Source organism: Ictidomys tridecemlineatus, chromosome 14 (assembly GCF_052094955.1).
Source record: "Ictidomys tridecemlineatus isolate mIctTri1 chromosome 14, mIctTri1.hap1, whole genome shotgun sequence".
Classification (NCBI taxonomy): domain Eukaryota; kingdom Metazoa; phylum Chordata; class Mammalia; order Rodentia; family Sciuridae; genus Ictidomys; species Ictidomys tridecemlineatus.
In genome coordinates, this window is record NC_135490.1 from 16775932 (window position 1) to 16800958 (window position 25027).

At 36.7% G+C, this 25027-nt stretch overlaps 1 protein-coding gene and 1 long non-coding RNA gene across 5 annotated transcripts in view; one reads left to right on the top strand and one right to left on the bottom strand.

Moving 5' to 3' along the window:
• The window catches only part of LOC144370299 (uncharacterized), an 80245-nt gene extending 62058 nt beyond the window's left edge, over nt 1-18187 (top strand). Inside the window, exons 3-6 of one of the 2 annotated variants that reach the window (XR_013430246.1) lie at nt 393-494; nt 11234-11305; nt 12113-12203; nt 17013-18187. This is a non-coding gene — a long non-coding RNA (uncharacterized LOC144370299). Of the gene's footprint in view, nt 1-392; nt 495-11233; nt 11306-12112; nt 12445-17012 lie in introns of those variants that run through there. The other variant, XR_013430245.1, reaches the window with a different exon arrangement.
• Npy1r (neuropeptide Y receptor Y1) lies at nt 6135-15192 on the bottom strand. 3 transcript variants are annotated; one of them, XM_040293417.2, is made up of 4 exons: nt 14723-14882; nt 13950-14025; nt 8521-9365; nt 6135-8415 (listed from the first exon to the last, which is right to left on the bottom strand). In XM_040293417.2, the coding sequence occupies exons 3-4, from the start codon at nt 9217-9219 to the stop codon at nt 7963-7965; spliced, it is 1152 nt and encodes a 383-aa protein (XP_040149351.1). In that variant the 5' UTR covers nt 9220-9365; nt 13950-14025; nt 14723-14882; the 3' UTR covers nt 6135-7962. The 3 variants fall into 3 exon arrangements, with proteins under 3 accessions (XP_040149351.1, XP_021584763.1, XP_005329335.1); XM_021729088.3 differs by lacking the exons at nt 13950-14025; nt 14723-14882 and adding an exon at nt 14952-15192; XM_005329278.4 differs by lacking the exon at nt 13950-14025.
• Nucleotides 18188-25027: the final 6840 nt, after the last annotated feature.

The window sequence follows — 25027 nt, forward strand, 5'->3', positions numbered from 1 at the left end:
TGCTTTTAGTATCTAAAAATCCATTACCATATCAAGGTCTCCTAGATTTTCTTCTGTTCTATCTTCAAAAAGTTTTATACTTTTGAATTTTACACTTAGGTCTGTAATTCATTTTAAGTTAATTTTTGTGAGGGACATAAGATGTGTCCTTAGAATGTTTATTGCTTGTGGGTGTTCAGTTGTTCTAGCACCATTTGTTGAAAATACTGCCTTTGCTCTATGGTATCAACTTTTCTTCCTTTGTCAAAGAGTAATACTTGACTGTTTATGTCAGTCTATATCTGGCTGTTAATTTTTGCTTATTTTTTAGGTGGGGGAGGGTACCAGGGATTAAACCCAGGGGCACTGGACTACTGAACCACATCCCCAGCCCTATTTTGTATTTTATTTAGAGACAAGAGTCTCACTGAGTTGCTTAGTACCTCAACTTTGCTGAGGCTGGCTTTGAACTCAAGATCCTCCTGCCTCAGCCTTCTGAGCCGCTGGGATTACAGGTATGCCCCACTGCATCCGGCTGATCTGCCTATTCTTTGCCCAATATTTCATCTTGGTTACTTGAGATTTAGAGTAAATCTTGAAGTAGGGTGGTGTCAGCCTTCTGACTTTATTCTTCTCCTGTAATAATGTTTTGTCTATTCTGAGGCTTTTGCCTCAACATATGGACTTCAAAGTTAGTTTTTTAACATTCACAAAATAACTTACAGTGATTTTGTTTGGAATTATATCAAATATATAGACCAAATTGGGAAAAACTGACACTTTAAAAATATTGAGTCTGCTTATCCATAAACTTGTATATTACAGTATAGCTATGTTATAGCTATATGGTATCTATCTACATATATATATATATATATATATATATACATACATACATATTTAAAACTATTTTAGTACAGATAGTAGTTTGCAATATACATTAATCTAAGCCCATCTCAATAGCATTCTACTGTGTCACAGCTAGTTTATGTGTAATAATAAAATAATACTAATTCCTGCCTCTCCTCACTATATGGTTGCTGTCATTCATTTCACTTTTGTATGAGCATACATGAGCCCGTGTGTGTGTGTGTGTGTGTGTGTGTGTGTGTACGTGTGTGTGTATAGATAGATAATTACAGTTTTGTATTGCTTAACAACAGGAATGTATTCTGAGAACTAGTCATTAGACTATTTTGTTGTGTAAACATCATAGAGTACTTACATAAACATCAGTTGTGTGAAGTTGCTGCTTGTATAATAGCACTTTGTTTAATAGTAAACAGCTTTTTTTGTGAATTAGAGTACACTGTAAAATAATGATAAAAAACATGGTATTAAGTATATAAATCAGTAACATGGTTACATTACATTACATGGTTACTTTTGTTACTACTGTCAAGCAAATACTATATATAATTCTATGTGCTGTACTTTTATAGGGCTGGCAATCCAGTAGGTTTTTTTACACCAGAATTATGACAAACATAGGAGTAATGGATTATACCATGACTGTACAATGGCTACAACATCACTGGAACTAGGAATGTATCACTTCCATTATAATCTTGTGGTACACCAATGTGAATATGACCAAAACATTATGCAGCACATGACCATATACATAACTGAATAGACTGCTGCTATTAATACTTTGAACAAATAGTTATCAGGCCAATAAAGAACAAGAAAAATAAAAGTTTTAGTTTTACCTTTACTTTTTTCTTCTTTGAAGCTCTTCCTTTCTTCATAAAGATCTGAGTTTCTGATTTATATTACTTTCCTTTTCTCTAAAAAATTTCTTTTAGCATTTCTTACAAAGCAAGTCTACTGGCAAAACATGCCCTGTCTCAAAAAGTGTTTATTTCTACTTCACTTTTGCAGGATAATATTTGAAGGTTCTTCCAACATTTAAATTTCCTTCACTCCCTTTCTTGCTTTTATGATTTCTGAGAATATGTCAAATATAATTTGTACCTTTGTTCTTCTATAGGTATGGTATTGTTTTCTGCTGGCTTCTTTGGGGACTTTTTTCTTTGATTTTTGTTAGTTTTGAAATTATATGCATAGTTATAGCTCTTTAAAAAAATAAAACATTTATCCTGCTTGGAGTTCTTTGAGTTTCCTGACTCTATGGTTTGGCACTCACATGGATTAACAGTTTTATTTCTTATTTTCTTTCCTCTCCTCTGGCTTTCCATTCTGCCTATGTCATTGTCTTTTATAATTGTCCTATAGTTCTTATACATTCTGTACTGGTTTTTTTAATCCTTTATTCTCTTTACTTTTCTATTTTGGATGTTTCTATTGACATATCAGCAGCTCAGAGATTCTTTCCTTAGCTATGTCCATTCTACTAATGAGATCCTCAAAGGCCTTCATTTCTGACAGTGTTTATTCTCAAGAATTTCTTTCGATTCTTTCTTAGAATTTCCATCTCCCTCTATTTGCATTTCCCATCTGTTCTAACACACTGCTTCCTTTATCAATTAGAATGCTTCAAATGTTAATCATAGTTGTTTCAAATTCCCTGATAATTCCAACATCCCTGTCTGGTTTTGAAGGTTTCAGTTTTTTCAAATTGTGCTTTTTGCCTTCTGGTATGACTTACAAATTTTTCTGGATAGCTGCACATGAGTAACAGTAAAGGAATTGCTATAAACGTGCCTTTAGCAATGTGGTGATATGATGTGGAGATGGGGAAACAACCTTTAGCTCTAAATTTTGATCTCCAACTGTTAGTGAGCCTCTAAACAGTCCTCTTCCAAAGTGCTTCTCAGTCTTTTCTCCTCACTTAGGTGGGGTAGGATGTTTGGAGGAGGTCAGAGTTGAGTATTTCCCTTCTCCCAGGTTGCTTAATACCTAACAGTTTATACTCTGATACAATACTTTCTCTTTTGGACTGACCTTGTTAAAAAGAATGCTCTGGCCTATTTAAAAATGGCTCCTTTTCTCCCTCACTGCTAGAAGCACAATTGGATTGCTTTTCCTTAGTACTGCAAAAACTCAGTTGAGTTCCCAAAGATAAAACTCAAGAGTGTGGGAGCCTGACTATGTTCTGGTGGCCCTGGAGTGTTTAGCTCTCAGACTTGTCCCAGGTTTCTGCACAGGGGCTCCTGCCCTAGTGACTTGTAATTTTCAATATTGGCATCTCCACCATTTAGAGGCAGCAGTTTTCCCTGTGACCACTCTCAAAAATCTGTGCCCTCCCTCAAAAATCTAAGAAGAGGTACTGATTTTTTCAGTTTGTTTAGCTTTTTACTCATTAGAAACAGAGTGGCAACTTTGAAGCTCCTTACCTGCCAGATTGGAAACTGAAAGTTGGGGTTTCTTTTTGGAGTGATGAAAATCCTCTGGAATTAGATAGGAATGATGGTGGGACAATTTCACAAATACACTGAAAAAGCTACTGAATTGTATACTTTTCTAAAAAGTAAATTTTATGGTATATCAAGTATATCTCGCCAATAAATTATGGAAAAAAATTGGCCATAAATTTGAATGACCCTCACAATTTTTCATTACCCATGATAAGGCAAATGGAAGCTTAGGCAGTGCTATTTTTGAAAAAAGCAGTAGTAACATGTGGCTGTTGTTTTGTTTTTCAAAGCCTATGTTGCAGTCCATCATGCAATGCTGCTGGGTGACAGGGCAGTTGTGATCCCATCAGTTACGTGGCTTCAGTCTGCTTTTCTGCTTAAATGAAATACTGTTCACCTTTAGTCAACAATTTTGACTGCTAACTCTTTTTGTGCTTTCCTAGACAGGATTCAAGATGTAGAAGTCAGGCAGGCTTGAGCAAGCCTTGTTATGAAACTATTCACCGATGACAGCTCCCTACCTATGGGCTTGAATAGGAGACCATGTAGCCTCCAAAGAAGCAGCTTAATAAAACTAAATGTGTTCAGAGCCCCGGTCACTTATTAGAAAAATGTTCCCCAAAGATGACTCAGGCCTTGGCTAGGAAACTAAAAAGATTACAGACTCCTCTGCAAGGAGGGCAGAGGAAATAAGAACAACAGGAAAGAAGGAACAGATTTACAGTGATAATCCTTGGGTGAAACAGAGGTGTCTCTCAATCTGTAACTGTCCCTAAATCACCATGAAAGGAATATATGTTTAGGCTTCAATTTTTTAAAATCTTTCTGAGATTATTAGGGATTGGAGAAGACATGGACTGAAAATGGGATCATGAGGGAATCCACTTGTATAAGAGAAGATAGGCAGAGGTTGGAGGACTAGGGCAGAGGCTGGCCATGGGGAAGGTTTTCAGTGTGTGCTGATTAAAGGCTGCATATGAAGATTCAGAAACCAAACTGCCTGGATCTGAATCTTGCCTCTGTGATTTACTAGTTGGGTGATATTGGGGCAAGTTATATAATCTCTCAGACCTCAGCTTCCTTATCTATGAAATGAGGGGAAAAGAACTATTTTATAGGGTAGTTTTCTTAAGAAAGAAACGAATAACGATGAAAATAAAGCCACTGAAGAATTATATGCTGGGTGCAGTGGCACACACCTATAATCCCAGCAGCTTGGAAGGCTGAGGCAGGAGGATCTCAAGCTCAAAGACAGCCTCAGCAAAATTGAGGTGCTAAGCAACTCAGTGTGACCTTGACTCTAAATAAAATACAAAATAGGGCTAGGGATGTGGCTCAGTGGTTGAATATCCCTGAGTTCAATCCCTGGTACTGCCCACCCACAAAAAAAATTATACAATACACACACATACACACACATCCATACCATGTGTAGCATGTGTTCACTTCTTGACACACACATAAATTAATAAAGGAATCATCAGGTGAATTAAATCTGGGAAACAGATTTTTCTTGGTAAATTATGCTGTTACTAGCTCAAGTACTTAAGTCCAACATGTTGTTTTATAGATCACAGGAATAAAGAAAAAAATATGGAGACTGGCAATAATTTAAACCTCATTAAGAAACTATCTTAATTCCTGAAGAATCCTTGATTACTGAGGAAAGAAATCCTGTGACAAAAATCCTAGTAGTGCCCATAACTTTACTGAATTTCGGTGTTGGCACAAGGCCAGTGTTATCTCTAGAAGCTCAGCTTAAGCTTGCCTTTCTCTGCCACTTTTACTGTGTGTGGTGTGAATAAGTATTCTCATTGTCACAGTATCTAATTTATTTGGCTGCCAAATTTTGAAATTACAATATAATATAAAGTTTTATTTCCATGGAAACTTTGTGAAATACGAAAAGGACCATCCAGTTAACAAAAAAGAAATTAAATTAATATGAATGTTCAACAATTGTCTAATTCGGAAGTGGATTATGGATGCATGAAATCATGTTGGCCATTTTCTTTCAACTGTTCTACTTCATTCCATTCTTTTCTGCAGTTTTCTGCCTTAGGGTATTGTGATATTCGTGTCATGTGACTTGTGAAGAGATGGAGAAATATTTTTTAAAACTATATCATAAGTATTTGTTACAATTTAATCACACTGCACAAATCTGGATTTCATTCCTACTCCATTTATTTCTTAGCTCAGATCAATATTTCAACTTGAACTTTGGTTTCCTCTTTTGTAAAATGGCAGTAATAATTTTGTAAAATGGCCGTAGTAATTTCCACCCAATAAGCTATAATTATGGTCTTCTACTAAACTGAAAAATCGATTTGTTCTTGGATGTAAGACAAACCAATGATTCCAAAGTTTGTATTTCTTTTTATCTTTATTTTATTTGTATGTAGTGCTGAGGATCGAACCCAGTGCCGCACACTGGCTAGGTGAGCACTCTACCTCTGAGCCACAACCCTAGCCTGTGAAGTTTGTATTTAATGTGATTATTTATTCCTTCTTACACTGGTGCTGACCCTAAACTTAACTACTTGCTCATTGTCATCTTTGGATAAAATAGAATTTACTGTTCATTATTTATGTATAGTTGAGAAATCAGCAGCTTACACAATTGAGTGGGAATCCTTAAAATGGCCATCTCAGCAAATGTGCTGACAAAGAAGCACCTACATGTGGAGACTGTTCCCAAGTAGCAATTTGTTTCTATGGCACCTAAGTAGAGAAAGTCAGAATTGGTCCCTGAAAGCAGAAAAATATCAAGTAGTTAAGAATCCCACATTTAGGTAAGAAAAGGTGATGATATTTTCCAACAAACAGTTAAAGTTGGTTACAACTGTTTTTTTCTTTATTCATGTAACTAAAGGACATTCTTAGGCTATGATTTAATTTCATATTAACATTCAATGGAAAAAGTTAGATATTTGACTTACAAGGCTAATGACATGTTTCCAAGATCTACAATGTCACTTTTGCTTCAATGAGGAATGAAAATAATACAGTAGAAGAAAAAACACTTTCTTGGTAAAGAGGAATTTAGGAAGAAGTAGTCAAGCAAACATCGGGATGAGAATTCAATATGATCATAAATGGGAGGGAAGGAAAAAATTTGGTCTTTCATTCATTCAATTTAGAATTACTTTTTGAAAAACTTCTAAGTACTTGGTCCTGTGCCATATGCACTGGGGACAGTCACATTAGATAATCCTTGCCTTCAAGAAACTTTCAATCCAGCAAGGCAGGGTGACTCGGCCAAAAGTGGTTCTTCCAGAGTAGAAAATGTCTCATTTATCAAGCTGAAACTGGGGCCGTGGGGACACTATGAGAGTCATGGCACGAGAAAAAAAACACGAAGCTGAAGACAGAAACAGTAGATCCCGCCGTGCCCCCAGGAAAAGCAAAAACAATTTTAATAGAGAAAGTGTTTGCCCTTCTTTTAAACAAAATACATTTAATACTTTGTATAATACATTGAAAATATGACTTGTTCTTCAAAATGTCTTTTCTACAAATGATTCTGAGGCTCAACTGTGATCACAAGGTACATGAAATTAAATATATCAAGGTGACACAACTACTCAGTCAGTACTCTATGTAGTGCATGATTCATAAACTCCACAAGTCACACAGTTTATACAAGTTAACATGGGCTATAAGAAGTGGTTAAGTATTCATCCCTGCAAGCTACAATGAATATCCTTTTAACATTGTCCCTTGGTGTCCTCTGCTTTGAAAGACGTACAGTGAAATTTAAAAGTGAGCGACTACTATAGGCACTGCTGTGAAGAAAATACATTGTAAGCTGGAAAAGCCTTTTGAATTATATGTTTACGCCAAAAAGCTTGACAAACACTGAGCAGTCTGTAAGGAATGTAAAAACTCTTCACTCTCAATTCAAATGAATACAATTTACTTATTTGTAGCAATATTAATTTACTTATTAAACTAATTATCCTGAAATGCTTTGGTTGTCAGGTTCCAAAATAGTTTTGAAATTAGGAAACTATTTTCCCACTGATTCTTGTGGGTGGTCCAAAACCCTATGATATTCACAGCTGAAAAGCATTTTGTGTATTCTCATCTTAATTTAAGTGATACTTCATTGGGAGGAGCAAAGTAACTTCTCTTAAAAAAAAAAAAGATTAAAAAAAAGCAGATCACTCCTGATTAATTTCACCTCTTTTTTGGTTCAACATCCTGAATGTAGATTTTTTGCATGCTGTCACCTCTGTTTCAGACTAAAATGACACCTATCATTAAAGAAGGGTAGCTCAATCTACTGACACTCAGAATGGCCCAATGTAATGAAGGTATCAGTCGCTAGGGCTTCTGACATTGGTTCAAAGTTATACTTCAGAGAAATTTCATTCCAATAAATATAGTCTTAAAAGTTGTTAAATGCATAATTCCTCAAAAAGCACTTGAAGAAAGTCTGGTGAATATGATTACCAGGAGATGCCAAAACCCATACATTTTGTTCCAAATGTAATCATGACAACCATAACAAAAGCAGTAAAATGCAAGACAGGGAGATCTCAGTCTTTCTTAAATGACTTTAGTCCTGTTCCATGGAGAACAGGTAATGAAAGTATACATGTCTGGCTACGCTTGCTTTTAAGCAGACGTATTCTGGGACCATACACTCCAAGGAGTTTCAGATTTTTTCGTTATCATCATTATTGATTTTTTTAAATGCGACTGGGCTTGCTTGTTTCAAAGAAGTCTTAGAAACATCCGTGTGCATGGTGGACATGGCTATTGTCTCATAGTCATCATCCCGAGACCGGAAATCACAAAAGTTAAAGAAGAACTGCAAGTCTCTCTGGAAGTTTTTGTTGAGGAATCCATAAAATACAGGGTTGACGCAGGTGGAGATCATTGCCGTGAGGTGGCAGAGCAGGAATAACAGATTGTGGTTGCACGTAGCAATGATCTGATGATTCCAATCAAACACAGTGTTAAAGATGGTGAGAGGCAGCCAGCAGACTGCAAACGCTACCACGATGGACAGCAGCATGATGTTGATTCTTTTGGTTTCACTTGACCTGTATTTATTGTCTCTCATCTTGTCCATCATGTTATTTCTCCTTTTTAAGCGAATGTATATCTGTAAAGGAACAAAGAATGAGTTCAATAGAACCACTTGTTGAATGAGGCATTTCTTTGCCAAGAAGTAAAAAAGGGAGATGATAGGGAGAAAAGATTTTCTTACCTTGAAGTAGCATATAAATATAAAGCAGAGTGGGCCAAAGTACTGCAGCACCAAGAGGAGAGTAGTGTAAGACAACCTATGAGAGTCCGAGGGAAATTTATCAAAGCACACATACTTGTCTTTGAATGCATCAAGCGTTAGATTTTGGAATGGCTCATCGGTCAAGACTTGATAGATCAGGAAGGGCAGAGAAGAAGCCACAGCAAGGACCCAAATGACAGCAATACCTATGTAAGCATGTCTATTACTTGGTCTCCACCCTCGTGGGTTGATTATCAGCTGATGGCGTTCCACCGCAATGAGAACCAGAGAGAAAATGGACACGGTGATGGAAACACATTGCACAAAAGGATTCAGCTTGCACATGGTCTCACCAAAGACCCAGTGGTCCATCAGCGTGTACACAAACGTGAACGGGAGACACATGATGGCGACGAGCAAGTCTGAGAAGGAAAGGTTCACAATCAGGATGTTGGTGACATTCCTCATCTCTTTCTGCTTCAAGATGATTATGATCAAAGCCAGGTTTCCAGAGACCCCAAGAATGATCACAGCTCCATAAGCAAGAGCTAGGGTAAATATCACAGCCAAGGGCAGGTGACAATCATCGTTTTCAAAAGCCAAAAATGGGGAACTCTCCTCTGACAAATTATAGTGCACTGAATGATTTTCAACCTGAGAAAGTAATGTTGAATTCATTTTGATTGGTTTTGTTTTTACAGATTTCACAAGAGAACAGTATGTTTCTTCAAAGCAGGTCAACTGTACAGCTTATTCTTATGCTCCATATTGGAATCCATTTACCACAATTATTCTGAATTCTTCATTCCCTTGAACTGAACAATCTGTAAAGAGAAAATGATCAATCGCATTACAAATTTTATTGAGGGTAGTCAAAATATAATTCTGACGCATAGTACTCTTTAATGTGAAGACACTGAAATAAGTAAACAAAATGTAATTTTGTAAATATATTTTTTAAATAGCGGAGGCCAAGCAGACATTTTGAATTTTTAAAAACCTGGAAATATTTTTAATTGGTTCTGCTTATACATTGAGTGTCAGTGGTCTACATGTTAGTAAGGTGTACATAAACTTCATGCCTCCAAAAATTTTATACAAATACTATCAGCATACCCCTAAACATAGTGAGAATGCAAATGTGTAACAACTTAATTCACAGATTAAAACAGAAAATATGGAACAAGCAAAGCAAAAGGACAACAAAAATACATAGTTTTTTCCTCCTACTATAGAAATGAATGGATTAGAATAGAGGTCTAAAGTAGCAATAAATCAACATATACTGGGGTGCTTCTTATAGCAGAAATTATTTAGCACAAGTATACTTAAAATGAGATCTTTTTTTGTTCCAATTAGTTATACATTACAGCAGAATGCATTTTGACTCATTGTATACAATGGAGCTCAATTTTTCATATCAGACAGAACATTTGTAAAACTTTATCATATGAGATACTGTTGAAAGACCAGATGACGCTTAATGCAGAAAAATAATGGTAAAAATGCCATTTCATATTTTAATTGTGGTCTATAGAAAATAGGGAACCACTTGGAGAATGTTATGTCTACTATACAACTTAGAGGTAGGACTAAGGGATGCATGCTAAATTTTTTATAAGATCACATCATTACAAAAAACAAAACTTCAATCAAATGAAATATACCATCTGCAAAGCAGCAGGTACTCCATGCATAAAATTTTATAAGCACTACATGAAAGGGCACTTTGAGAAGTTCTTGTATTGCACAGGAGACTCTAAGCCTCTATAATGGTTATTAATATATCAGAAGCTTTCAAAGAATTTCTAAGGTTTTATCCATGTAAATATCCCCCCTTTCCTACAAGACTTATATGTCTCCAGGGGAAGGGTCTAGATGTTAGTTATACTATCAACTGTAATCACACTCTGAGAATTCAAAAGGCAGAGAGAATGACTGGTAAAAATGTCAGTTAGAATGTGACAACAGACCTTTGAAGAGGCAGCCAATTATTTGTGATATATACATTCTTCTCTTCTTACCAAGACAAATCATAGACAATAGTCTTGTATAGAGGTTCAAATCTAATTTTTTAAAAAATATCTGATTTCTCCTAGATAACTAAGTAAGTTTCCAAGATGAGATTTCTTAAGTTAACTAACAGATCTCCATGCCTGTGTTGAGAAACTGAATTGCATTTCTTTCTTACATAAGAACAACAAAGACTATTGCATAAATTTACTTCCATTGAAAGAAAAATAAGAATGTATTAAAAATGTATTTGCCTTTTATATGATGCCTTTTGTAAACCTTTCCTTCAGTGCTTTTGTTTTTTAGAATATGGGGTGGTTTTCTATTATGAAACTGCATTTTGGCCTTATAAAACTGAAGAAGGTAAAAATAAAGGTTGTTATCACTAAGTAAAAAGAAAGCATTAAGGCATGGTAATGGAATGATTTTGCATGTGGACATCATGACAAACACTGCTCTCTCTTCCTTTATGCACAACCTATTACTTAAGGGGTAATTACACTTGTTCTCTTGAGAATTGCAAAAGCAGTGAGCATGACCACTTATGTCATTTGGAATGAGAGAACAAGCCTGGAAGAAGCAGGTAATATTTAAAAAAAATATTTATTTTTTAGTTGTAGTTGGACACAATACCTTTATTTATTTTGTTTTATTTTTTTTTTTTTTATGTGATGCTGAGGATCGAACCCAAGGCCTCGCACATGCTAGGTGAGTGCTCTACCGCTGAGCCACAACCCCAGCGCTGAAGCAGGTAATAATTTTAGTTTTGAAATCTCGTATTTCTTAGAGATTTCAAGAAAGTTTAGCATCATGTTTTGTATTCAGGTTACTATAGAGATCTTTAACATTGCTTATCAGTTATGAATTTTCATTATTTAAAGTAACACTTGCACAGTAGCTAAGTGTATCCTCATTATCTATAGTTTCTCTTGGCTCCTTGTTGCCAAATTCCACCATGAATGGGGATCCTGGTATGAGAGTCATGAGGCATGGACTATTGAGTGTATTCCTCAGCCTGGCATTAAAGACCTCTACGATAAGCCTTCCTTCCACTCTTTGCTCTAATAACCCCAATGTGAATGCCCTTCTGGGCAGGCAAAATGATTCACAGTTCTCAAATATAACTCTGTCTTCACATATAGCTCTTCCATTCCTCTTCCTGAGTGTTGTCTCCCATTACCAATCCAAATTCTACCCACCCTTCAAAGCACCGTTAGTCCCTTGAAGCCTTAATTGGTGCCCATCCATTTCAATATAACATCTGTGAGTGTTGACATTGTGCATATTTCATAGTACCTTGAAATATTAGATTTAGAATAAAAATATGTTGACTGATAGATGTAGAGATGGAATAGTAGGGTTTTGTATAAATTAATCTTACAGCAATGGCTCAATCTATCATCATCCTTTTGCATCCAAAATGAATGTTAGTTACAATAATCATTCTGTTAGGTCAAGTACAAAGTAGAGAATGTTACACTTTGTATAAAAAAGGAATTGTTTATGAAAGAATTTTCATTTTTTCCAATGAATAATTATGTAACACTTATTTTGTCAGATATGGATTTAGTAGAGAGAACAGTGATCCTTTCATTGCACTTCAAATCTGATGGAGAGAAAAAGACAAGAGAAAAATAAACTAATAAAAGGTATAGTATGCTAGATGATAATAAGTGCTATGGAGAACAATAGATCAGGGAAGGGAAACTGGGATTGTCAGGAATTACAATTTATTACTGGGTGGTAGAAAAAGGCCTCTAACTGCCTAAGAAAACGGCCTGTAAATTAAGACCTAAGAAAGGTGAGTAAGGAAGCCATGTAGATATCACAGGGGCATTTAAAAAGGGAAAGAAAAGATGTAGAGAAATTTGTTAGGGGCTAATTTAATAATCTAGACAGGAGTTTATGGGGTATAGGTGAAGGTGTTTGAAATGGATAGGAAGAAAAAAGAAATTTTATATCAGCTGACTTACTTTGACAATTATGGGAATTTGTGCAAACACTTATTAAATTATTTCAATCTATGGGCTACAAAGAGACTTCTTGCAGAAGAGTTTAGGTAAATATATTAAAACTCTACTCAGATACCTTTGAAATTATGTTTGATATACATGTCCTACAGAAAATAGAGGTTTTCCTATTCAGTAGAAGGAAATTTAGCTATACAGAAAATGAAAACTTTTTAAAAAGTGTTTCTAAGCTTCTTCTGCTAAGTGTAGGGTTGTTAGCCATTCCACTTGGGTAAATGAGTTTGCATTGGATAAAATGCATATTTTGTTTATCTTCATATAATTACCAGAAAAATAATTTTTAGAAGATAACAGTCTTAAAAAATAGTTAACATGCCTTATCTTTGCAAAAGTAAACAATACATTTCTATTCGAATATATATTTATAAAATAAGCTACACAACTGCAGACATTGCAGAGCTTAGCAAGACTGTTAAATTTAGCTGTCTGTGTACCTTTAGAAACCAAATAGAGACCTACAAACATCACCATTTGGCAAATTAGGCCCCTTACTGAGGGAAATTCCCTTATTCTTCTTTTCAAGTAAAACCCTGGCCTCTCACTGCCTGCTATTGGCAGTGTTATTCCCATCTGAAAATACAGCTGTCTGGGCATAACCTGCTGCAAATGTATTTCAAATACCCGGATTGTCTGTTCACCACAACCGTTTTGGAAAAGAAATGTCAGTTGTGTTACACACAGCCCCTGAAAGTTACTGCTAGCTTATCTAAACGAATTACATAATTCTCCTGCCTTCCTGAGTGAGGAGAGAGCTTGTTCAACAGACAGCTGCCTTAAGACACTAAGAAAGACTAATATTAAGATAGTAGCCAGGAAAAGTGCTCAGTCTCTAGCCACGGGCTGGGAACTGGGACCCGGGACCCAGAGCTGTCTATTCTCTCTTGTTTCACCAGAGAACCTGCTCAGGGTCTTGGGAAATGAGGGCTACTGGTCTCAGGTCCAGCGCAGAGAGGAGAACTCTGCACTAGCTCCTGCCTTTGTGTGTCAACCCGGAGCTAAGCTTTCTCAGAGGATCCAGGTGGGCATGGCAAAGGAACGTAGAAACCTACTCCCTCTCCTCGCTTCTCTAGGTTTTTCTGTGCTCTAGGAGTTACCAAAGAATGAAATGGTATATGTCAAAATTTCTGTGGCAGGCTTAACCGCCCACCCTTCTCATATTGTGTAACTAGGCGAATTGCCTGGATCTTCCCCCCTATTCCTGACCCACTACACACACACATTACACACACACACACACACACACACACACACACACACACACACACACCATGGCCAAATCCTAAGTCACTTCTCTCCTTAGCCCAATATCCGTCCTTAAAACATTCTCATCTCTGCATTCCATCTGGGGACCAACAGGACACTTACTAAGCCACCTCCACGTAGGTCCATCCTCAATCTTCTATCCCAGCATGTTCGCACATTACTGGTCTAGAAGAAGCAGCTAAAGAAAGAGTTCCACGATTAAAACTCTGAAATATTAGGACAGGGTTCAGGGTGTCTACCAGAGCGCAGCGACAGACTGAAGGGCCAACTACCGGGGGATCCAGGTTCTATTCCAGACCAGACAAGTGGGGCAGGAGCTGGGATCCGCGCCCCAGGGGCCGGCAGGGGCCAATGGGACAAGTGCTGCGGGACTGGCGCGAAGGCCCACTCCTCGCGGGGCCCAGGGGTTCAACGCACCCCAGCCCCTCTCCAAGGGAACGGCACAGCCGCCCCCTGCGGCGGATCAAGCCAGCTCCGGGGAAAGGCGAAAGCTGCAATAGGTGCGGGGAGACCCCGCAGGGCTCCTTCCCGCTCCCTCGCTCGGCTTTAAGAGAGCCCGAGGAGAGGGAAACTTGGATCCCCGTCCCGAGCCCCGGCAGCGGGGCGCGGGGAAGCGCGAACTCGGGATAAGGTGCCCGCTCCTTGGCCAGCGTCGGCCCCCAGCCCTGCGGCAGGAGTCCGGGAGCGCTCCGGTAATCTGGGGCATCCAGCCACCTGCCCGCGCTGGACACCAAAGCAAGAGGCGGACTCCGCGCCGCACCTCGGTCCGCACCACCAGTTTGCAGCCCTCGCATCCTTTCCCTTCCTCTCTCATCCGTCGCCCCGTCACTGAGATTTCTCCAAAGTCCTTTAAAAAGCGTAAACTTGAAACTTACCCTCTTTCGAATTCGTCTTTTCCGCCCCTGTTTGTTAAAGCGAGAAGGGAGTCATGGAAAGGCGCAGAGAGGGGAGGAAAGATCCTCCGGTATTTCTCCTGCTCGAATCCTAAAGATTGCTGAAGATAGGAAGGGACGCCCCCTTAAAGCCCAACTCCACCTCATCCCGATCACGTGACGGCGCCCCGCGGGGAGCGCCGGAGGCTCCCCCACGCCCCCAACACCTCACCTTGGATGTACACCTCGAAGGTACGTTGCCTAGGAATTCGGGAGAGAAAGACCATCAGCCTGAACGCACGCTGTCAGACACACGCACCGTGCCACCGTGCCACCATGCCACCGTGCCGGGGGAAGTGAGCCCGCATCCCCACACAGTCCTGGACTCCGAGTTGGCAAGGCAATTTTACAAGGCTTTAAAAAAGTCAGTGCCACCGTGATTTCTTTTGTTTGCAGGTCAGTGCCATCTGGTGGCCGAAGTCGTACTTGGTCTGATAGCTCGAGCGTCAGCAGGGCTCTAGAATGAAAGGGCAGGTTATTTACGGGAAGAGGGAACGTGTAATTCGCTGCAACGACGCCACTAATATGTTTTTTACTTTGTTTTCTGACGCTCGAATATTCCTCATGCTGGTACACAGAATTTATTTTCTGAAGTTGATACTTGAACAAAAAGAAGACCTTTAAAAGGCCAAGCGAGCAAATCTTGGATGACAGTCTGGCTTTTTCACCCTCCTTCCTTTCTACTGAGAAAATAATACGTTGACTTAGATTTGTTCCCATCGCCTAGCTGCTTTTTATTTGGGGCGCGGGCACGATGAAGTGAACATTTCCCTTGTGGTCCCCAAAAGCCAGTGCAATTTCTTTGGTGCTTAATCCACCACAGTAAGGAACGTTATGAAGAAAAGAAGGTACAGAGAGGACTTCAATGGTGCAAGGTGGTGTTGGTGATTCAGGCTAACTACTCACACTGAGATGTTTTACATGTGTCTATTCCAGTTTTAAAGTCAAGATTGTATAATAAACACGCACACACACACGTGATTTACTGATACAGATGACTGGAATGTCTTCCAAGTCAAACTCAAAAAAAAAAAAAAAAGTAAATGCTTTTCCAATAAAGGTACGGGCACTGCCTAAAATATGCATCACCTTCTGTCTTCAAACTAAAAGCAAAATTAATTTCAAAACAGATGGGATCACCTGAACTTTACACTGTTTGAAATGTTTTCTTTTTCTGATTTTCAGCCTGAATAAAAATTACTTGAAGTTCAATATAAACTCATTTATTTATATAGATAGTGATGCACACAATCTCTGGGGGTGTCCCCCCCAAAAAAAAGCTTTCTAAAGTATTTGTCACTATACCCACTTTTACATAGTTGGTAAAGGAGTATGATTAAGAATTAAAATTCTGTGATCATGCTGTAAATGTCTTATGTGTACACAATAACAGATGAGTATTCACTTGAAGATCCCACTTCTTGTTAAAGAGAGTAAAATGTCAGACCCTAACTGATATCATTCTTACAGATATAATACACACACACTCACATACACCAAGGATGAAAATATAAATATAATTTAGGAATTTCAAAGCCTTTAAAGAGCGATAGCATACTTATTTGTGTTCATTATATTTCTATTCGTCTTCTATCAACTCCACTCCATTAATTCTGATGTTCTTGACGTTTTCTAAAGCTTTTGATCATCATACTGGTTAGTTTTAGCCTATTGCAAGTACTAGAAATGAAATGATATAACTCTCTACTAAGAATATATTTCTATGTAAAATTCTTCATTGATTAAGCAAATATTTTGGATTTGAGAATATAATTTGGACTCAGGTACTTTATTTTGTGTATATTCCATGCTAAAAAAATGGCTATATTAAAATGGCCATTGTATTTTATCATTTTAATAACTCTTGTTTTTAGGGAGTATTGCACTAAGGCAAATCTATAAAGCTGCATTCTTGAGATATTAATTAAAAACAAATACTGATATTTGAAAGATTGTCTGTGTCAAAGCCCCCCCCCCTTTTTTACATGATAGTGATACAAAGAAAAGTTGTGAAAATTGAAAACAAAATCCTGTAGCTCTCTAGAAATATCATTTACTGAGGAGTCATTCCAATGTGTAAACTAGAAAAATTAGATTTGGTATAATGACCAAATACAACATAAGATCCTCTTATAATGTAATTTTTTTTTTTGTATTGGGAATTGAACCCAATGGCACTTTACCAGTGAGCTACATCCCCAGCCCTTTTTTAAAAATTTTTTATTTGAAACAGGGTCTTACTAAGGTGCTAAGGTTCTCACTAAATTGCTGAGGCTGGCCTCCAGTTTGCAATTCTTCTGCTTCAGAGTCCGCAGTTGCTGGGATTACAGGAGAGCACTACCAAGCTGGGTGAGATCCTTGTACAATGTCATCTTTTTCTTTTTTCTTTTTTTAAAAAATTGTTTTAGTTGTAAATAGACACAATGCCTTCATTGTATTTATTTATTTTTATGTGGTGCTGAGGATGGAAGTCAGTACCTCACATGTCCTAGGCAAGTGCTAGGAGCTACAACCCCAGCCTCTATAATGTAATTTTATGGGAGGTTTGAAATAAAGTAATCTGAGTTCCTCAGAAACTATATGTTAAATTTCAAGATCACTTACTTTTCTTCTTTTTAGTGAACTGTCAGTTGAATACTTTCCTATTTGGGTCTCAGACTAGATAAAACTTCTCTGTTGCTAAGGAGAGAGAAATATTTTGAATTCTGTGTGTTTCCTTATAAAATTTCATAACAGCCTGACCTATAAACCATGACTAAGATAAATAAATTAATGATGTATCTTCATTTTCTCTTGAGCAACAGTCTTGCACTGTCATTTGAACTGAAGGATGTGATCTACTCATTAAATCAAAGCAAATCTTAGTTTTTATCATCTAATAAAATGGAAAATTTTTATAGTCTGGTTCAGGCTTTAAATTCCATGATCCAACTCCTGTTGTGATAAAAGTACATTTCTCAGATAATTTCTGTAGCTTAAACATTGTAATTACTTTATTAGTCTTATGATAAATTTCTGCTGCAAGGGTTAAAGTTTCTAAAATACTACTAGGCCCTGATACAGGGAAATTATCATAATTTATCATCCAGAAGAATCCAGATAGGTATTAATACTCCACATGAAAAGTAAAATGGGAAGGAAGAAATTCCCCTGGGGTAGAGCTTACTATGAAGCACACTGCCAAATCAATTTATGGCCTACACATTGATTATGTGTTATTTTCCCATCTTTCTCTAAATTACTTACTGCATTTCTCTAAGTCGATGATGTCAAAGAATGTAAATTGAAAATGTTATTTTATGGAATAATATTGAAGTTACGAAACAATAAGAGAAGATGCTTTGGGAAAGCAATAGCATACCATCAGTTTTAAAGGAACTACAAAGTATTAAGATTTCTTTTTTAAAAGGCCACATCTTAGCACTAATGCAATACAGCTGGTACATAGCTTTGACTAGATTGGTAACTACAATTAAGTAGTCAACACAATCATTTTATTCAATTGTATTTTGAGAGAAACAACTAACAGAATAAATAACAATTAATTTAGTTAAAATATAAGTATATAAGTACCTAAACAAGCAACTCTCCATGTGTAAAAATTTCAAATATTTACATATTTGTTCTTCATGTGAAAAGAGAATGCACTTCAGTAAAGTTTTTCTTTGGTCACATAGGCTACATATTTAAGTCATTTTTCAACACCGTTGGAATAATATTCTAGAAAATTAAGGTCTTAAAATTAAATAAATATCCAAAAATTTTTCTTCAGGATTCATATTGTTATACAAACTTTAGACATTCATCAAATGCAATGCCATGTTACAATAATTTAACATTATGTGTTCATTACATGATAAGATGAAAAAAGATGAACCATTGTTAGCGTTATTGCTTTTAATAATCATTATTACTCTTCCCCTTCATATCTTCTGTCAAAGAGACAGGGTAGGAATAGCTGATGAGTAGGCCAAGCAAGCATGAATCCCCACTGGGCCCCACATCATCTATGACAAACATCTCTAACTGCTCATCTTGGCCCCTACCCTGGCCCCCATCCCCATAATTCAGGCTTGGTCTTAAGATTCCTTCACAACACAGTACCTAAGGGAGCCCCTAGCAGTAGATCAGACCTGGCCCAGGAAGTGAAGTTGTGATAGGACTATTTTTCCCAAAGATAGGAGAAAGATTCCTTATATATATTTAAATAATATCACAAATGGGTACAGACTGGTCATTATTTTGCTAAGAGAAGTATCCTTCCTTTAGTCCTTTATTTAAGGCATAGTTGTTATTTTTTCCCAGATGCATTTATGCTGCACCCCTCCCTTGACTCAGGCAATGGCAAGGCCCTACTGAGGTGGATGGCACAAGGCGTCCATCCTCTGGAGGAGCGCAGTATGTTTCTGGGAATGGGCTGACTTGTTTTTGTGTTCCTTTAATAAGTATAGTTGTGATTTCCCATATGACCATTAAGTATGAAGGAAAAAACATGACTTTCCCAATTAATGCAACTACTTCTAAGAATAGATCTGTTTGCTCTAAATGCAATGATTCAGCTATGGAGCCTAAATTGTTAATGTCTAATGAAAAACTCCCTGTATTCCTGTCAAGGAAGTTTTTGAGAAATTAAATTAAAATCTAGAGAAGAAAAATTAATGTTAAGAAGACAGATTAGTGCTTAGTACTGGGCAACTTGTTCTTGTTCCTGTGCACAATGGTTTGTGCTCTTACTCTTGTTTGATTAAAATTAATAACAAGTCAACCACTTGCTGTAACCATGGCACCAGTTCCAGTCAGTAAGTCAAGAAAGAATAGTCAAGGTATAGGCCAATAGTTTGGGACATTTCTAACTATTATTAAAAGTTAACTTAGCAGAAACAGCTCAAGGCAAAATGCGAACTGAAAGTATAAATGCTTGCTTATGCATAAGCCAAGATACATTCTTCTATTCTAATTGTAACTATGTAATATTTTGTTTCTTTCAATAATGATTCCTGTTTTGTAACCACAAAGTACTGTGAGCCTGCCAAAATGAAAAGTATATGATCAACTTCACAAGTAAGGATTGGGATTCAGCACCTTCACTTTGGTGTCTGTGTTGTTTCTCCACCCCCCTTTCGCCGACTCCTCACTATCCATTCTCCTGAGACCCCCTGTTGGAGCTGGACTCCGACACATTTAATAATTGAAAATATTAAAATCTCTAAGGATGCTGATAGTATAATCGGACTCTTGTGAACTCAGATCATTAGCTACCACTCTCCACTAGCATAGCTTGTGGGCGAAAACAACTAACTCAACGGCACAGATTGTTACAACTACAAATTTAAAACCTTAGTTGAGCCTTAAATATCACTCAGAAATTCTTGAGACTGAGTCACTCCAAATTCCTCTCCTCTTCTAAACTATTCTAAAATTTCACTCCTGTCTTCCAGCCTCCTACTTCATATCCTCAATTGCAATGGAATCCTTCTTTTTCAGATGAGTAAAGGCCATCATAGATTTACTCCCCAACTTTCATAAACCTCATTTTAGCAATGGATCTTCCAAACAGCTGTTCTAGCCCCCAGACTTTGAGTCAACCTTGTCCACCTAGATTTACCAGCCAAGGCTCCAAACACCATGAGACAGAGACAAGTCATCTCCACTATGCTCTACAGAGGTGCTGATCCACCCAACCCAGGACCACACCAGCTGTGAGTTGTCATATTCCACGAAGTTTTGTTGAGATTTGTTAAACAATGACATGGTAACCATCACATTTGTTTATTCAATAATTCACTTTTTTTTTTCTGTCTCAGCACTAAAATAAAAACGAATTCTGGAGTTGTGGCTCAGAAGTGGAGGGCTTGCCTAGCATGCGTGAGGCACCAGGTTCGATCTTCAGCACCACATAAAAATAAAATAGATATTGTGTCCACCTATAACTAAAAAACAAATATTTTTTTTAAATGAAAGAAGACAACATAGTGGAATGAATCTGACATAATTTTCCTAGGTGTATATGTGAATACCCCACAGTGAATCTCACCACATTCCACAAGACTGGGGTCCTAATTAGAATAAGATACATTTCATGCTTATGTAATTTATCAAAATGGATTCTATTGGCATGCATAACTAAAAAGAATCAATTTTAAAAAAAGCAAAATTGCTCAAATCTTTCTCAGAGTCACTAACTTACCTATATCACATCTTCTCTAGCTACCTTCTCTTTCCTGGCTAAATTCTCCAAGGGTAAGGTACATTTACTGTCTTCTCACTTACTCTTCAAATATGGACTAATCAAACCTGATTCTTCATAGGACACCAATGGCCAAAGCTTGGAGACACTACCCCTGTCTCCTTAGTCTAAGCAGGTCACCATATTGTTTACTTCTTCACATCACATCTCCCCTTCTCCCCAAGACTGTCTTTTGTCCTAACACCCTAGTAGGTGGTATCCCCACCCTGCTATTTCTGTAACTTCTCTTGCTAGGAGACACTACCCCTGTCATGCTGTTCACCTTCCAAGACCAGTCAGGCTTGAGCCTGCTGTGGTCCTGTTTCTTTCTTTGTTCAAGCCTGAAATCAAACTTTCTAGAGATGCCAATCTTAATCTTCTTTATTCAGTATTAATGAATAATCATATTGTCTGCCATCAATTATGTTCTTGTATGTCTATAAGCTCAAGTCTCTACTAAAAAGTACTGATCTTCTTCAAATTTGCTTGACATTTCCTTCTTAGCTCATGGATCTGACCTCAATTAGCATCGTCCTCCTCCCTCACGCCCAAACTTAAGAATCATCCCAATTATTCCCTTCTCTCACACTCTGGAATCCAATGCATTACAGATTCTCATTTTCTTTTAATTTTCTGAATGTTTCCCACATGTGTTCTTTCTCCTCCACCCACCTCTATTTATTTCTCTATTAATGGTCTCAGCCCCTATCCAATTGTATCTCTCAGTTAACATTAGGCAGTTGCTCTCCTTCCAGATACCTAAGCAAAGTGCAAACAATGTCCTTTATAATCACTTTCAGTATCAACATTCAAGTCACCCTGGACTACTTGGCAGTTCTCTGAATGTGACACTCTCACCCCTTCGTGTTACTGACCCACATCTCACTTGCCTACTTGCTCACCTCCTCCATCTGCCTGTTTAATTCTTACCAATCCCTCAAACTTTAGTTCAAGTATCTTCTCAACCATAAAGTCCTCTCTCATCTCCATCTCCCCAATCCCTGCATAGCTTGACTTCTAATGCAGAACTTATCATATTGTACTATCATTAATTATTTGCACAGACCTACAAATACACTGTATTTTTTTCAACCTCTTTGAAATTAGAGACTAGACTAATATCTGTAAACCAAATAGGTTTTGTTGAAAGACTGAAAAACTAGGAACAGAGTAGGACCAAAAAACATTTGAACATCACAAATCAAACCCTGCTGGACCACCCCCATAGGCATAAGCTTGAACAATGGACCCCTGGTGCCTTTGAAAAATCTGTGCTGAAAGAAATCCCTCACATTTTTCTACCTACCGAACGTATTTGTTAAAGTTGAATTACCTGTGGAAATGATAAGAGTAAGAATACAGTAACATGGATTTTGGAAGAACATGTTTTCCAGTGATGTTAACTACTAATTCTGAGCTTTGGCTTTGGACAGTTCTCCAAATAGTCTTTTTAAAAACTATTCAAAACAAACCAACGTACCAAAATAAATAAATAAATAAATTCCACTTAAATATAGTAAAGCTATATTTAGACTTACAACTAGAATTAAACTATTAACTGATTAAAAGTAAATAGCAAATAAAAAAGTTTATTTAAAAAGCTTTTGGAAAATATTCTCAACAACACCACTTTTTAGAGGAGCTTTGATCTGAAAAAGGAAGGAATTATATGACCTATATATGGATTTATATGATAAAATATTATGATTCATGAGAAATCCATGTTCTCTTCCTTTATATATATTTTGTACCACAAACTTGTTTTTTTTTTAAGAGAGAGAGAGAGAGAGAGAGAGAGAGAGAGAGAGAGAGAATTTTTTAATATTTATTTTTTAGTTTTTGGTGGACACAACATCTTTGTTTTTGTGTGTGGTGCTGAGGATCGAACCCGGGCTTCATGCATGCCAGGCGAGCATGCTACCGCTTGAGCCACATCCCCAGCCCCTAAAGTTGTAAAATAATATAATTAGATACAGGATGATCTGTTGATATGTGAGATACCCACAACTTTTTGAAAAGAATCAAATCTAGTTGTATAGTTATTAATAGCTACAGAAAAAAGAATATACCAGTAATAATGGAAAAACTTTTATTCCTTCTCTTTATTTTCTTTTTCTAATATGGAGAGGCAATAAGCAAATTTATAAACAAACAATATTTATGATTATCAAAATTTTCTTAAGATAAAAAAGGTTGTTTTTCCACACATATGCCATGAATGCCCTTATGTTAATGAAATAAAGTCGTAGATATCCAGAGCTTAAAGGAGCTTCAGATCTGCATACACACACACACACACACACACACACACACACACACACATACACACACACACACATATTGTAAACACTAAACAATTAATTGCCTTGTCTAAATCCACACAACTAATTTGGGATAAAACCTGGCAGTAAACCAGGTGTTTTAAGGGTTTATTATTCAAATATATATGTAACGTGTGATTGTATAACCATAGATATGTAGGTCACATATATACGTGTAGGTACTTTTTACATAGAAAATTATTTTTTCAAAAGGAATTTTGCATCTGTCTGGAAATCAGTTACTGCTTGGTATTTAAGATTTAATCATTAGGACATCAAAAGAGAATAATATATTGCTTTAAGAGTGCAGTGTTTATAGAAGTCAATAAGGTATTTATGGTGCTCCCTTAGACCTTCAAAATTATCACAGAAATACTTGAGAAAGTGACTCTATACTTATAGTACTCTGTGTTAACTTTTAAAAAATAGTTTTTGTTCCATAAAAGCAATTGGATGACTTTCACATTAATAAGTTCCTCATTTTAAGGACCTGAAATGAGAAAACACATTAATAATAAGTATCTTATTAATTATTAATAATGATTAATAAGATACTAATTTACATGGAAAATTACTTCTATTCCAAAGGAATCTAGACAAAAAACAGAACTGTAACAATATTTTTGTTAACACACAGGAATGGCCCTTTCCATATCTTTATATATTAAGGACTTAAATTTGCCATGGTAGAAAAAGTGGACACAAATATTTACTCTTAATGCATACAAAAAAAATTCTTAGAGAAAAAAATGCATCTAGTAAAAGTAATACTATTTTCTCTAGTTTATGCCCCTTACCCTTATAACTAATATATCGGAATCATTTATCATTTGAGATTCTATCAAAACACTTCAGCAACTATCCTCCACAAATGGTAGCAATTATCAAAATGGAGCAATAACACTGATAAAAACAAGCATGTTCCTAAGCAAAATGTTACCCCAGGCACAATTCCTCAGTAATTTGTCTTAGGAGTCCCAAGGGTTCTATAACTTTCATCTTTACAGATAAGCTTTCTTTCATCACTGATAACGAATCATGAAAACTGGGAAATAGTCAGTTTAATTTTGTAACATGCATAAAATCCAACTTAATTTCCCAAGTGAGCATTTTATAAATTGAGAGTAGGAAAAATACATAGAGCAGAAGTGGACATTACTACTTCTGTTCCCAGAGGTAGTAAGCCCTGCAATCCTACTCCATAAAACACAAACAAAATTTTTCTGTTATGTGCTACAAAGAGTCATGATGATCAGTCCTTAATCTCTCTGGGGAAATTTTAAGTAGGCAAAAGCCTACTCATGGTTGCATGTTCTTCTTTATGCAACATATTGCTGATTATTTTAAACTGATGATTTTTTCAAAATAAAAGATAGTTAATAATTTGTTCACTCTATGGAACTGTAAGACTGTATGTTATGATGAATTTTTGAAGAAAAAACTATCACTCCTCTCTCTGAGGTTTTTGGAGGTGTGATGGGAAGGGAAAATATATAGGTTCAATAGAATATTCATCTTAATGGCATAAGGGACTTTTATTCCCAATACTCTAATAATAACAGTACTTCATCCTATAGATCCCACAGGTTTATATAGTAAAAAAATGAATTTGATAAAGAAAAAAATGAAATTTATCATATTTTAACACTCAATAGCGTGTAGCATAGATTGGTTTTTGGAGATAGTCATGGTGGGTTTAAT